Source organism: Branchiostoma floridae, chromosome 13 (assembly GCF_000003815.2).
Source record: "Branchiostoma floridae strain S238N-H82 chromosome 13, Bfl_VNyyK, whole genome shotgun sequence".
In the NCBI taxonomy this organism is placed as follows: Eukaryota; Metazoa; Chordata; class Leptocardii; order Amphioxiformes; family Branchiostomatidae; genus Branchiostoma; species Branchiostoma floridae.
Window position 1 is genome coordinate 13,735,283 of NC_049991.1, and position 15,996 is coordinate 13,751,278.

The 15,996-nt window shown below is 39.7% G+C and overlaps 1 protein-coding gene and 1 long non-coding RNA gene across 2 annotated transcripts in view; both read left to right on the plus strand.

Annotated features, from left to right (window-relative positions):
- Window positions 1–15,996, plus strand: part of LOC118428526 (ubiquitin carboxyl-terminal hydrolase 1-like) — an 18,253-nt gene extending 2,257 nt beyond the window's left edge. The window contains exons 2-12 of the mRNA XM_035838616.1: window positions 1,058–1,268; window positions 3,357–3,495; window positions 4,558–4,668; window positions 8,654–8,695; window positions 9,280–9,383; window positions 9,852–10,686; window positions 11,387–11,570; window positions 12,095–12,288; window positions 13,337–13,515; window positions 14,197–14,416; window positions 14,998–15,996. Coding sequence (XP_035694509.1) covers window positions 1,058–1,268; window positions 3,357–3,495; window positions 4,558–4,668; window positions 8,654–8,695; window positions 9,280–9,383; window positions 9,852–10,686; window positions 11,387–11,570; window positions 12,095–12,288; window positions 13,337–13,515; window positions 14,197–14,416; window positions 14,998–15,393 — 2,615 coding nt within the window. The 3' untranslated portion in view covers window positions 15,394–15,996. The remainder of the gene's footprint in view (window positions 1–1,057; window positions 1,269–3,356; window positions 3,496–4,557; window positions 4,669–8,653; window positions 8,696–9,279; window positions 9,384–9,851; window positions 10,687–11,386; window positions 11,571–12,094; window positions 12,289–13,336; window positions 13,516–14,196; window positions 14,417–14,997) is intronic.
- LOC118429166 lies at window positions 4,680–8,551 on the plus strand. Its single transcript, XR_004832709.1, has 2 exons — window positions 4,680–4,907; window positions 8,391–8,551. It is a non-coding gene; the product is annotated as an uncharacterized LOC118429166 (long non-coding RNA).

Below are 15,996 nucleotides of genomic sequence, written 5' to 3' on the forward strand. Positions count from 1 at the left end.
GAGAGTAGAGAAACAGCTGTTTTAAGGGGATGAATTATCCTCCCATCTTTTTGGTTGCTTGCCTCTTTCTTTCTCCCTAGTGGATGGCTCCTTGCATGATTTATGTATATGATAGTTTGAGCTAGTCCCCATGACAGACGCCAGGCTATGCCACTTCAGTTTTCTTAACTGAGGAATAGGAAGTCTTCCTTTTACTGCCAATGTTTTATTTGACTCTATTCTATACTTTTGCATTTAACATAAGGTTTCAGTATGTGATCGCTAGAATCTTCTGGAAGTATTTTATCCCTTGCGGTATGTATTTTTTCCAGATTTTCTGTTAGAGTCTATAACGTTAAGATTAGTTTCTTGTTGTTGAAATGGGAAGTAGGCATTTCTTCAGGTTAATGCTTATTACTGGCAAGTTACTGAAAATTGTTTTCTGTTGTGTACCCTTTCTAATCATTTGGGCCACTGGCATTTTAATCATGATATATTGAACTCTGTACCACCATCTTCGGGAATAAATCCAAGGCCTATAGAATTCTTGTTCCTGTCACAGTGTAGTGTGTGTCAAACTCCTGGTTGTTCCAATAGAAAAGTCAATCTACTTTATCACAGTGTTGGTATACATGTCTATATATGGCTGGTGTGTTACGCCGAAGGGCGGTTATACCGGCTATATAGATACAGATACAGATGGCAGGAGACTGAGATCCAAACATTTTTCTTTAGAAATTTCTACGATTAGAAGTAGAAACTGCTTTTTATGAAAACACATCAGTTTCATGACATGAAGTTCAGTTTTTTTGCTGGACGGGGTGAATTTTACAAGTAAATTTCCATCACAGGACGAAAGGGTGGGTCCTGGAGACTGACAGTTGTTTTAAAATATTTTATTGAATCAGCCAGGGGGAGTTTTCATTTTTTTATTGGGGTACAGATTTAACAACCAAAATGAACAACATGGGCTTCCAAACAATAAGTGTGGCAGAGAAAACTTGAAAGCCCTGCTTGACTTCTAAAATGGAAACTCTCATTTCCCATGGCCTTTTTTTGTGTGCCTGCACTGCTGTAGTACGCATGGTAGAGGAGAGCAGGAACAACATCACTGCAGAAGTGGAGATGGAGGCACCACCGAGGAAGAGATCCAAGTTGAGTCTGTCGAGGAGAAAAGATGACTCAAGTACTAGTACAGTTGCCGTCCCATCAACCCAACACCCTGTGTACCCACTATTTCAGATGAAGGGTAGTACAGATGAGAAGGATGAGAACTCTCAAGTAGAGAGGTGAGAAGACACCTTGAGATATCACTGTCCTTAGTGTGATTAAGATGTCAATATCTTGAAACTCAAAGTCAAAGTTAAGAGTTTCAAATAAAAGTCAAGCACTAGCGAAGAAATATTCACACTGCACTGTCACCCCGACCAATCGAATGGGGACATCCCTCGCGAATGTGCACACTCCTCTAGAAAAGGGGACGCTCCTCTTGGAAAGGGGATGTGCCTCCCTTTATTAGGGGACGCTCCTCCGGAAATGGTATGTTTACCGGGCATAGGGGACGTCCCTCCAACACCCCCGCCGGCCCGTGGACTCGGCCGCTAACCGACAAATCCCTTTCTAGTTCATCTAAATCACAACATCCAAAACTTTAACCCCGCCAGTGCTCTCGACAAACGTCACACCTCGCAAGGTAGTGATAGTTTTTTATTCAAAATTGAGGCATGTTGGAAATAAAGCCGCCCGCGCGGCAGAACATCTGCTTTTCTTCAGTGTTTTAATGGCGGCGTATCGCACGTCCGGCAAGAACAACATCGAGTTTTAGCCTAGATATCCGCATGCTTGTTGAGTTTTAAGGCCTCCCTCTCTAACACACGTACATGGGAGAAGTTTCTAACACGATGTAAGACGTAGTTATTCGGGATTTTTTGTACAACGCGGCTACATGGCCCGATGCCGTATCCGACCGTGTGCTTGTCGAGACAGGCTTCCCTCCCCAGCACACACACGAGCGCCGGGTCTCTGTCACGGTTAGCCGTAGTTACCGAGCGTTTCTAGTACACCGCAGCCTTTTTTACAGGCCATAACAGATAACGGCGACTAACATCGTGTTAGAAACTTCTCCCATGTGCGTGTGTTAGGGAGGGAGGCCTTAAAACTCGACAAGTACGCGGATATTTAGGCTAAAACTCGATGTTGTGCTTGCCGGACGTGCGATACGCCGCCATTAAAACAATGAAGAAAACTGATGTTCTGCCGCGCGGGCGGCTTTATTTCCAACATGCCTCAATTTTGAATCAAGAACTATCACTACCTTGCGAGGTGTGACGTTTGTCGAGAGCACTGGCGGGGTTAAAGTTTTGGATGTTGTGATTTAGATGAACTAGAAAGGGATTTGTCGGGTTAGCGGCCGATTCCACGGACCGGCGGGGGTGTTGGAGGGACGTCCTCTATGCCCGGTAAACATACCATTTCCGGAGGAGCGTCCCCTAATAAAGGAAGGCACATCCTCTTTCCAAGAGGAGCGTCCCCTTGAAAGTCGAGAAGTGTCTCCTTTTCTAGAGGAGTGTGCACATTCGCGAGGGATGTCCCCATTCGATTGGTCGGGGTGACTGTCAAGAAGGTTCTGTATAGAAGGGTACAAAGTTGTATTGTAAGGTTGTCATGAGTATGCTAGTGATGTCTACTTTAGAATGCAGAGCAGACAGGTTTCTCTGTTCCATTTTATTTGCAGACCTCTCAGCCTGACAGTCCAGGCCAAACAGACAGCACTAGCTGGAGTAGCTGTTAGCCAAGAGTTAACTCAGGACCTTGAAACGATGGGCATTAGGTAGGGTTAGGAGTAGGGGATGTGTCAACATACAACTACATGTACTTGGTAAATTATTACATTCGCTAAGAAGGTTATATTTTGGGTAGTGTTTGTATGTTTCTTTTTGCACTCAGATTTTAGAAATTGGTGAAAACAAGCAAGTGCCGGTAATACCTCCAATATAGTACTGTATTTGTTTAGAGACAGAGGTGAGAATAGTAAAGCTAAAAGTGTAAGGGAAGACCAGTCAGTAGTAAAGTAGTAAATTTTTCAGCCATCATTCATGATTCAGCATAAGGTTCTACTTATTGTTATCCTATAATCATTGATACAAGGCTGACATAAAATTTGAGAACATTTCCCTCAATGCATATTAGACACTGAGGGTTTATTATTACAATATAGAGTACAGTACAATAATAAAACTGTAGTAAAAGACAACCAAAAGATGACAACATTCTCAACAGTCAACTTCACGTGTAACCTTTGTAGAAACTTGACTTATTCTTGCATAATGTTAACGTTGTTACTAACAATTAACAATAATGTACTGTGTTGTCTGCAGTGATATCCAGCTGGATGTCAGCAAAGAGATGTCCTGTGATGTGTCCACAGTTCTGCATACGTATGACTACTCTGAGTTTGTACCCTTTGTGGGACTCGTCAACCTCACCAATACGTGCTACATGAACAGTGTTCTGCAGGTAAGTCAAATGTCGTAAATTATCTGTTCTGCGTCATACCGTATGCACATGTATGTACAGTACTTCCAGTAATTCCAATGACAGCTGTACTAAAAGATCATATCTCGAACATTTTGTATGTGTTTCACTTTGAATTCTGAATCTATGAAAAATTGTGCTTTTGTCAGTGATTTCACTTGATGTAAGACTTGACCTTTTTCATTGTCTTGACTTGACATTACATGGATGTAGCAATACTTCTGTTGATTTAATGTTTGCATAAAACATCTAACACATATGATAACATGCACGCTACCAAAAAATGTTGCAGTCCTTAGGACAGTGGTCCACTGTACATTGTCAGGGCTCGAAATACTTTTTTCTGCAAAGCTGCACTGGTGCAGGTAACATTGAAAATTACCTGCACCGGACAACTTTAACCTGCACCACTCTGAATTTAGGAAGCATGGATTATGCTAAAATTTTTCAGGAACCATTGCTATTTTTTTTTATAGGTGGTAACAGTCAATGCTGCTAATAACAATCCATATACAGCTACATTATAGGACATTTATGTATAAAACCCAGTACAGGTTAGGTGCAAGTAGACATCAGAAATACCTGCACAGCTCCAGTTTTACCTGCACTAACCTGCATATGCAGGTGGTATTTCGAGCCCTGATTGTACTTGTCAAAAATTTAGAGCTGGGAGAATTTCCCCATTAATACAATGAATCTGTAAATACTAAATATATATACATGTATACATAGCATCTGTCTTCTCTATCATGACCCATGGAAGAATAGCTCTTCAGTGAGCCAAACTGGTTCTTGGCCCCTTTCCCTTCCCCTGGAGATTGACATACAGTGATTTTAAATTGAGATTATATATAGAGCTACTTGTGTGATCATGTTCATTGATATATAGTTTGTTACATACTAGTAGATGAATAACACTTATTTTGTTACATGTCTATAGACACATAATGCATACACTATGTAGTAAATAATTAAACTGATAAGTAAACGTCAAGAGAAAAACTGTACTTTATCAAGCTAACGATGGCTCCTTACTTCCTCAAGATTTTGATCCACACCCCTCACTTCGCGATGAGGATGGCATACCTGCAGGGAGATCTTCGGGATATTTATGTGGAAGCAAAACAACATGTCAATATAAAACAAAAGTTGAAGGTAGATCTTGCTTTTACAAAGCACTTTCTTGTTACTAGTACTTTGATACTTGTCTGAATAATAAAGAAAATGTGGGGAACTGTCTACTTTATTGGTAGTGAAATACAAAATGTAGAATTATTACTTGACATATTTATCATAATTTTGATATGTTGCATGCATTTTTGTACATACTTTTATGTTCACAATAATTTTCTAATTCTAAGGTTTAAATTCTAAAGTTAGACCACTACTAGTAGGTATTCCAACGCTACCGCGAAAACGTTCCACCGCACGGCGATCGGTAAATTTCTTACCATCTTCCCACGCCCGCGGCACAAAAACTATCCGTTCCTAGAGGCAAAGTTACCCATGAAAATAAAGCATATAAGTTTCTCTTTCTTGTGATATGTTTGTTTAGTTTGTAAAATGTTCAAGACGCCAGAAATTTGCCGGTGAAAACGGCGCGCCGTGAGCGGAACGCCCGGCGTGGCGCGGGACGGGCCCAACACTTCCGCCTGCATGCGACCTCTAACCTTGTGTTTGGAGCGCTTGCGCATCGCTGTGTTAGACAGCAGCAGAATGAAAGTAGTACCATTGCAAAGAGCAGATTACGGGCTTTAAAATGATACCGGTGACAGTTGTTAACTTTTATTTTTTGCCGGTAAAAATTCCACTTGAAGCGATTGATCGATCTTTAATTGTAAAAATCCCCGCAAAAATTTTATTTTTGCCGGTTGTCACCCCTGTCCAAATGACGACAAAAAAATAGGCTACGTTTTGATGTGATCGGCATGTCTTTTGCATGCACGCCGGCGCATCGCGGAGCTTGTTTTCCTGGCGAGGTCGGCCCGAGCGCCACGTGTTTGGCCGGCCGCGCGATCCTGACGCGCCGAACTTCGGCCGCGCGCCTCTTACAAATAGAAGTTATGTGACTGAAGCGGCACAAACAGATCCTTTTCGACGCTATGGAGCAGGAATTTCCAGGTAAAATACTTTGATGAATTTTCAGTGTCTGTAGATTGTAGGTTTGTTTTGGGATGGGGGGCTTTTGTGTCCTCAAGGAAGAAAATGTTTTCTTTTTGTTTGTTTGTTTTGACCATTTTTTAATTTTTTTTGTTCTGTCTATAGACAATGCCAGCAATGCAAAATCATGTCTTTATCCATGTTTTTAAGTCATGAAACAATGTAAAACATTGCAGGTTTAGATTTATTAATCATTTTATTTATTTATTTCTTGTTATGTGAAATTGGCCTTGTGAATCATAAATTTTCTTGCCTTGTTCCAAGTTCAAAATACCATGGTGTATTTTTTTTACTTGTTGAACTTGAGGCAACCGTGGCCCCCGGTTAGGGGTCAGCCGGGGAACCTATGCCCAAATTTTTCAAAATAAATAATTAATGGCATTTTCAATATCCTCATTATTTGTGTGAATCATTTCTTGCCTCGTTCCAAGTCCAAAATACCACAGTGTATTTTTTTACTTGTTGAACTTGAGGCAACCGTGGCCCCCGGTTAGGGGTCAGCCGGGAAACCTATGCCCAATTTTTTCAAAACAAATAATTAATGGCATTTTCAATACCCTCATTGTTATTTGTGTGAATCATTTCTTGCCTTGTTCCAAGTCCAAAATACCATGGTGTATTTTTTTTACTTGTTGAACTTGAGGCAACCGTGGCCCCCGGTTAGGGGTCAGCCGGGGAACCTATGCCCAATTTTTTTTTCAAAATAAGAAATCAATGGCATTTTCAGTGTCATTGTTATTATTTGTCAAATCATTTCTTACCTCGTTCCGAGTCCAAAATACCAAGTGTATTTTTTCACTTGTGTGGCCACCTTGTGTTAGGGTCAGCCGGGGAAGCTATGCCCAATTAAAAAAGATACTTTAATATGGCATTTTCATTGTGAAGTAAGCTCGTTACAACCAGATTGCTCAAGTGCTCTTTGTGCCATGTGGCATTTTGTTTGACTTTGCACGTCTGGATAGTAAGATCATAAGATCATAAATCTGCAGTACTTACCTGCAATATTATATTCTTGTCTCTACAGTTTGGTAATGGCGACCTCCAAGACTTGGTACCCAGGTTCAGTCGTAGAAGATGGTGTAGAAGCAATGACACTCACTGACTTACCTTCTTCCATCCGGTTTTGGGAATTTATCTAATCTTAATCTATTTTAACTTCAAATCTTCTTGATGTATTATATAGAATTCAGTTACATGCATGTGTCAGTCTGATTCTTTCTTTATAACCACTTTATTACGTCATAAAAAAAGAACTGTATAACTACAAATCACCGTAGTGATGGTGTCGGGTACTTGGGTAGGACGTCTTCACTGCAGACAGATGACCATCATCATTCATCACCATGGTAGACACAATAATAAAACTAAAAGTTTAATTGTTTATTAGGAAGAATATTCTATCTTATCTGGGATGTGGCTGATAAAAGACCAGCAGAGAAAAAACTTGAAGAATGTAGGTTGTAGTACCAATAAGTAGAGCGAGATACACATGTATTGGATGGTGTAGGACAAATGTAAAGTTGACAAGTTAACTAGTTGTGCAGCCAGTTTAACTAAATAAAAGTGTTAAGTTTGTTAAGAATTAAGCACAGAACAGTTAAAGTTTAATAATAGTGCCACAGGAAATGAGAAGTAGGCCTTTTTTGTGTGCAAAACTTTGTGTACTTTGCATGATACAGGTGATAATTACTGATTATAAGAATTATCGGGAAGTACATCCAAGAAATCTATGTAACGTTACATTTACAGAAAATAGCCTGTGACCTTGAAAAATGTTTACCTTGTCATGATAAATTCAGTGTTTACATTGTCTATTTATCATTATTTTATCTCTTCTTATAGTACTAACATCTGTCATGTATTGTGCAAGTGTGAACTTATGCTAATGATGCAGTGTAACATTGTGCCTCATCAAATAATGCGAGATGTTCATGCAATCTTACCTTTGACCTTGACCAAGTTGACCTTCTTATTAAAGAAGTTACCATTGTTGACATTCTGTGGATGTGACATTCTTTGGTAATAGGAAATAACATAATGCTGTACATTGTAAAAGTTATTATTAAGTATGGTACTTGGTCTAGTACAGTGCACCGTATAGTATACTCACCAGCAAAATACCATAGAACGCAACCAAAAATGTGTGTATATATACACCCAAATTTACTCATTTTCTTATGAAGTACAGATAACATGACTGTTATTGTGTGAAAGAACACCACTGGGTGCTGTTTTATGTGAAATATTGGAAGACATGGTCATTCCTGTCAAGAGATACAAGTGTGTAAACTTTGGAGGAATTTTCCTTCCCCAGGGGTCAAAGGTCACGCTGCCACCTGAGTAATTTGTTGCAAAATGCATACTTTGACCCTGTGTAAAAACATAATAAAAAGATATTAATGTCTGGAATCCTGTAGAATATTTCTATGTAGTGCATATTACAAGTAAATAAGATAATATAAGCTTTTCAGCCTTCACTTACCTTTTTATCACCCCTTAAAAAAGCTATTTTGTTCATTTTCGTAATTTATCGCGCGGCCGGCCATTCCGGAGGGCAGATTTTGGAAACTTCAAGGAGCCATATCTCAGCAACCGCTTAAGATATTTGCTTCATTTAAAAAGCATTTTACTTCTCTTTATTAGCTCTTTCAGAAACAGTAAAAACTAACATTGTATTGTGTTTTTGAAATTTTGGTTGGAATACCTACTACTAGAAGGAGAAGGGATGGGGTGCTAATAGAACTGATACTGCTGAATTATTTGACTTCGACTTTCTTCAGATCTGCAGTTAGCTTGACATTTCAGCTATTCTTCATGTGGTGTATACAGTTATGACATTAGATTGACGTAACAGAACAATATCATACATAAGATGCAAAAGACATGTAACAAAAATACAGACTTCAAATTATGCTCTTGATCTTAACGATATCGATGTACATTTTTTAATAAAAGATGTGTATTTCTCTTTCCACTACAGTTCTCCAAGCCTGTGTTTGGGCTTCTGAATGAGCTCTGCCGGGTATGTGCTCTACATGTAGTTTTTCATGATCTGTATCAGGAATGACGAGATTTGTTGGGAGTTTACCAGAAACTGAACATGTCATTACATAGGGCAACTGTTGTGTTGGTTACAGTAAAAGTCAGGGTTAGAACTATAGTCCAAGTCAGTTTCACTTCATGGTAAAAAGTAATGAAGTTGTTTAAACTGTTAGTGTTAGATGAAGAAGTTTTTGTGTTATGATTGTTTTATAAATACAGTAGAAGCCAGTTAATTGCACAACAGACACTTCTGATAACGGCATGGAATCCCCAAATCCCAAACCGGTGTGGTCCAGCTAGATAACTTTGCATTATTGCACCAGCCGGATAATTGCACGAAATTCACTGGCAAATAGGCCGTGCAATTATTATTAAGCGGCTTCTACTGTATTGCTCAAATGTTGGTGTAAAAAGTAAGGTTTTACTGCTAAAGTATCTTGTGAAAAGCAAATACTACATATCCCTATTTTGATTGTAATATTTTTTAAGCTTTTTTGGCCTATTGTTTTGCAAGTCAACTATTTTGATAACTGTTTGCTTATCAGATAATGTTGTTGTTTACAGCTCTTCCGTAAGGTGGGGAAACTGAAGCTAAACTACATCCTGGCTCCAGAGAATCAAAACGAGCGCTTGGCCATCGAGCCCGTCCGCACATTAGATGCCATAGGGTGAGTCACATCATCATCATATATGAGTCACATACATGAGTCACGTATATGTGAGTCACATATTCTGCACATTATACCGTATTTTGATTGTTGGCTTTCTCAGTTGTTTGGATTCCTTTTCTTGCCTCATCCTACACTCTTACCTCTTTCACATCCTTCCACTGTACTTTCCTCTATTCCTTACCTTCTTCTTCTTTGAGTATGTTAAATGGTCGAAGTAGCATCTTCCCATTGTGATAACCATTAATACTTTCAGCATTTCAATGTTTGAAATCTGCATGCACAGAAAAAAATGATCTTTTTGGAGTCAAGTGTTTGTATAGAGTTTCTGCTATGGGGACTTTCCAAAGGAAACATGGATATCATGGTGCTTGTTTTGTGCTTGATAGATGGTAACACTAGCTTATGTTTTAGCCGCATGGCTCTGTTATTCCTTGTGGTCTTATAAGCCTGTTGTTTTACCCTCAGTGATGCCCATGGGATGTTCAGGGGTTCGCAGCAACACGACGCTCAGGAATTGTTGCGATGTATGCTCTCGAGTCTACAGGATGCCAACGCTGCCATCTTGGTGCGTCAGGCCGAGAGACGGGAGGAGCTAAGAGTCCGCCAGGAGAAACTGGCTGCCATCATGGCAAAGAAGCAATGTAGGAAACAGTCAGTGAGGATTGGCAATGGAGACAGTGTTCTACAGAATGGACACAATGGGGCAGTCATGGTGCCCTTGAAAGAGTTGGAGTCAAAGGAGCCGTCCAAGGTGAATGGCCTTCCAAATGGACACAACGGTGATGCAGGCAGACCTGGCAGGGTGTCCCCCGTTGGAAGCGTGTCCAAGACGACAAAAAAGAAGCGACTGGGTTTGGGTCATTCAAAGAACCAAATCAAGATCACCAAATTTGCCAGCCCGAGCGACACAACCCCCCACATGACAGTCAACGGTCACCACAGGCACCCAGAGGCCAGCAGTGCTAGCAATGGGAGACCGTCTGTGAAGGAAGATGAACCTGCCGTCACCACAAAGGACCATCTGACCAATGGTACAAAGGACAAGGATGTTCCAGTCGCAAAGGAGAATGGCCCAGCCGTCACCACCAAGCATCTGTCTAACGGTACTAAAGACAAGGATGTTCCAGTCAATACCACACTCGCGGAGCAGGTCTCCTGTGTAACACTGGATGGAAAGATGGCAGATGGCACCGATGAAAGGATGGATACAGGGCCGTCGGTGAATGGCAGTGCCAGCAATGGCCATGTACAGGTGGAGGATGTGCCCACCAGCCTTATGGATGACATGCTTACAGCAAAGGTAATTACCTCCATGAACTGTCATGGAGGTTATATTTTACCCTGCGTTTGTCTGTGTGTGTGTCTGTGTGTAAACAAAATAACTCATTAACGGTTGGGTGGATTGTTTTCATACTTGGTGTGTTGGTAGTGTGTGATGAAAGCTGGAAATGATTAGATTTTGGGCCCCCTAGCAGCTCCCCTTGGTACTGCAGCACAACTTCTGGTTTTACTATCTTGGTGTTCTGAACATGCTATGGTCACGATTTTTGAGTATTAGATAGCTCTTGTTGTGTATGAATCATACAGGAATAGTAGTGGATATCGGTTCACCTAAAAAGGGACCTAACCCTTACCTGATCCTGCCTAGTTAACATATTTGGTTTGGTTACAACACTATATGATTTCTGAATGTTGCACAAGCCATATGTGTTTTTCTTTGGGACTAACAAGGAAGTGGGGATATTGAAACATGTACACTTGAATGTTCATCAAACAGAAGCCAGAAGTATGTATCTTGTATCAGTTGCCTTTATAGAAACTCCAAACCAGACAGATGTAGAAAGTCATTCAGAGTGAAAAATTTTTCAGAGTTTCAATTTTAAGTTGTTTTTTGGGGGGATTAGATTCATGACTTTGGTCAGTTTTTTTGGACTCTGGTTTGGGAAGGATTAAATTAACTAACTTAAAATGATACAGTTTTGTCCATTTCTATATTTCAGGATCTGACAGCCCTAGAGAAGGAAGATGGAATCAACATGATAGAGGACTTGTTTTTAGGTCAACTACAGTATCTTACCACTTGCATTGAATGTGAGTGTAAGACGTCTCGCACAGAGAACTTTATGGATCTCAGCCTCCCCATAAAAATGAATGATAAGGACCAGGACCTTCAGGATGCAACGGGTAAGAACTGTACAGAAAATTTGAGGAATGGTAGGGTTAAAAAGCATTTTCCTGATAATGTACCTAGTTTGAAATACAATCTTTAAGAATGTTTTACAATATTTTACACCTTACAAAGTTCAGAGGAATCTATGCTTGCATTGCAAAGTCTTCAAAAATAGTGTAAGTCAAAACAACAGCAAGTTACATGAACTACTCAGATTTTTTTAGCTTTCGTATGTATTTGCCTCAACAACTATGTTGATGAAAAGATAAAAACATGAATTTTTCAGAGAAAAACAGCTTCAGCTATGGCAGTCCTATATGAAAATGACTCCATACCACAAAGGACACATGTTTGTTGTAGATTTCTTTTCCTGTTTTAGATACCAATTACCCATTATTGTAAAGGCCCAGTTTAGTCCACTATCCAAAGCCCATCTATATTTGTGGATTCTCCTCCTGTTTTATAAAACATTTTGGATCGGTCTACATTATAGTATATTATATTATATTGTGTTGTATCATATTCCCCATCTGTCCAGCTGGTACCAGCCCTGACAGTAACCCCGATGACAAGGCCGACAACCTCTCCCTGTCGTGGTCGTTTGAGACCTTCATGGCTTCAGAGAAGCTTGACAATGAAAACAAGTACAGATGTGAAGTAAGTAGAAACTATCTTCTCTCTAAGCCAAATTACATGTGGGCAACCAATCTAGAGAAACCAGGGCCAAAAATTCATTAAGAATTTAGGAGAAAAACATTTAACAGTAGAATGTCAGGAAAATCTAATGACTAATACCTTACTTCCTCTCTTCAGAGCTTGAATCAGAACTTGTACAGCTAACTTCAAGTTCAATTCAAAATTGTTAACTAGTAAAACAGCAGGTTTTATTATTTTCTGACACTAAATAGCGAATACTGTACAGTAGTACATTCTTGTAGTATGTAACCAAATACCGAGGTAGGCTAGGCGTACCAGTGGACCCACTGTAAAAAATTAGGCAATCAGCTCCAATGTTGGATATGCATAAGTGAATATGCTATTAGCCATAGCAGTTCACTGAGCTAATGAATGAATTAAGATGTCTTTGTTAGTTACAACACAGAAAAAACAGAAAAAAATTGTAAATAAATCTGAGTGAACTGCATGGCATCTTCCAGGAGTGTAATTATAGAATTACAATGAATACTATAACCTATAGAAACTAATGATAATTTCTATCATGTTACACATTAGATATGAACATACCCAAAGTTTGCCTATTAATAAGTAATGCTTGGGTCACAGTGAAAACTGATATAATTCTTGAACTACATGGTCAATATCTTAAACTTGTGCTAGAGCACCCTGCACTAGGGAGGCACAGAAAAGGTATAAAACGAGGAGTGGTCCGATCTCTGTCATTCTTGAGAAAGACGAATAAAGTCGAAACCGGTAGAATACCGTCGTTTCTGAGCTGTCATTTTCCCAAGCTACGAATGATCAGGGTTGGACAAGTTTTTTTAAAATCCACTTGTCCTATTGGGCAAGCACATTAAAAATTTACTTGCCCGAACCAACTTTTCACTTGCCCAAAATTCAAATGACGGTCACTTTTATATGCATTTTCATTTCCAGCAATGGAATTCTTATTATTGCCTCTATTTTTCATTGTTGACCATTGTTGATGTCATGACCGTAAAAGGTAACAAGTATAAAATTTCACTCAATGGAAAAATCTTACTTGCCGGGCAAGTAGGGTAGGTCATGCACTTGCCCGATCAGCACTTTCACTTGCCCTGGACAATGGGGCTTGTCCAACCCTGATGATGTTGAATTACATGTACTTACTTACAATAGTTACATGTGTACTTTGTTCCAGGTCTGTGGGGCTGAGTCAGAGGCTAAAAGGAAGCTGTATTTCGCCAAGCTGCCCAAGATCTTGACGATCCACTTGATTCGGTTTGAGTACAACCCGTCTGGGTGAGTCACAGTTGTTGATAGAGCTGCTTCTTCCTTTTATGTCATCCTCAATTTAATTGAAGTGTGACACTTTTTCAAATAGCCATTGGTTTTGCTACGGCTCGCATTTTCAGCCATGCATGCAGGGTCACCCCTATTCTTCTCTGTAAAAGTTAGAGATAGATAATTTCATAATTTTTACATGATTATTGAATTACATGAACTTACTTGTTACAAACATTTTTATTAGCATGATGTGTATGATATCTTCTTTTGGAGAACTTTTCCTTTGTAGTTGTATAAAGTTGACTTTTAAGATTTAAAAATCTTAGAAAAAGGTGCTGTATTTTACTCTCTTGTCACATGCCATATACTGGTATGGCCTGCAGAAAAAGCTTTGCTATTTCTATGATTAAAAGAAAAACAATCTTTAGTTCACACTTCAATCATGCCATACACACAACACAAGTTGCAATATGCAATTTTAGAAGTTGTCAGTGTTTTTCAAAATCTTAAGTGTCTAAAGTTATTTTGTAATGGTATGCTCTGTTTAACTTCATGCCAAACCAGTCAGGTGTATTTTGACTAATAGCCCTAGTACAGTGCGCATAGGTTTTCATGTCAATCTTGACCAATAAGTCTGATATTTTCATACATTTTCATACTTCATCTTACAAAAAAAAATGTTTTCCCTACCCACAGGTATGGTATGAGAAAGATCAGCAGCCCTATAGTCATCCCGTCCCACCTGCGCCTCGACGGCTTCTGTACGGATACGTGTGCGGACAGAGGCTTTAGGTATGAGATCTATGGGATGATACTTCACGAGGGAAGTTCCCAAGACTCTGGACATTATGTCTCGTATGTGAGGGCACCCCAGGACTACCCCTTCCTCAAGGAATTCTGTCTCAGAGATACGGAGGTAAGACCTGTAATACCTGGACTTGTACTGTCTCAAGTGTTCAATAGCATATTTCAGATGTGCACATCTTAAAAACATGTGAGTGTTAAACTTACATTGATGACAGACACAAAGCAGAAATAGTTCATTACACAAAACTGACTTGATTCAAAATGCAAACATTGACTGCCTTTATTTTTAGCCAAACTTTTTTTATTTTATTCACATGCTCACATTAGCTTTGGGGTTTCCCAAGGATGATATCCACACAATCAAATCAGCATGTCCAAAATGAAAATTCACCCTTTTCAAATCAACTTTCGATGCATGTCTGAATGAAACCTCAATTGTGTTGGTAAATTCCATAGTGAAAAAGTTTTAACTTTGTTTCAACACAAAAGAAAGACTCACCATATGCATAATTTTCTGGGCGAGTACTCCTTCTTCAGATAGATGATTTGCTACACTGATGTTCTGGAAGTCGTCAGTACAGAATCATAAATGGCAGGAAGGCGGAACCTACCACCATCATGGTTCAGTGAGGGTTGATGTGCCCTAATGTAAAAGGCCTCCTTGACACTTTTTCACAACTTTTGATGCAGGGAACCTCCAGTCCGCCAGCATCCCCTTCACAGCAGGCAGACACCAGCGACGTCCCCGTCGTGGAGTTAGACAAGTCCAGCCAGCAGGAGAGGGAGAAGAAGCTCCGCAGAGCTGTGGCACAGTTTGACTATTCAGGGAACTGGGTCAAGTTCAATGACTCTTACGTCAGCCTGGTCACCGAAGAAGAAATGGGGGAAATCTTATATCCTGAGAGGACGAACTCGTTCACCCCATACTTATTATTCTATAAGAGAACTGATTTAGAGTGTCCAATGGCAGATATGAAAGCTAAGGTGGAAAGGAACACAGAGGAAACACGGGGCAGCAAAGCGGAGTCTTGTAGTAAGGACTCTCCAGGTAAAGAGGAGGAGAAGGAAGAGGATATAAGCAGATGAAATATAGTTGTTAGGTTTGATTTTCCCTCTGATGAATGATACTGTGTAGATACAGGGGAAAAAACATACGGTGTGTAGAATAATGAACATACCTTGTTTAGAATTAAGATGAAACACCTGTAACACCTAGTTGGCCAGTGTTACACTGAACTTTGCTGAGTGATGCCTCTTTGAGTGGGTACAAGAAAAAAAAAGAATCCTGCCACAACACCTGCTGACAAAGCACCAGAATTTGGGTAAATTGATGAAACTTGATAAAATGTATGTGGCCTTTTCCTTACCAATCTTGCGGAGGAAAGGTGTCGGTGTCTGATATGCTGCCTCTTCAGATGACACCTTACCTATTCCACACATCTGTGTTTTAGAAAAAAAGTGAAATAACAGATAAAATTTTAGACTTGTGCCCACCAGGTGTACTATTGAGAACAGTCACGGTGGTCTCTCCATTTGTTTCAAAGCAATACAACTTGTTCTTGTTTGTAAATTTATCCATGTATTAACAATGTATCTGTATGTGCCTTTAGACATGTACCCACATTTTTTATATTTCCTATATATTATGAGATGAATGGAAAATGAAGAATGTGAAAATAAAGAATTTGT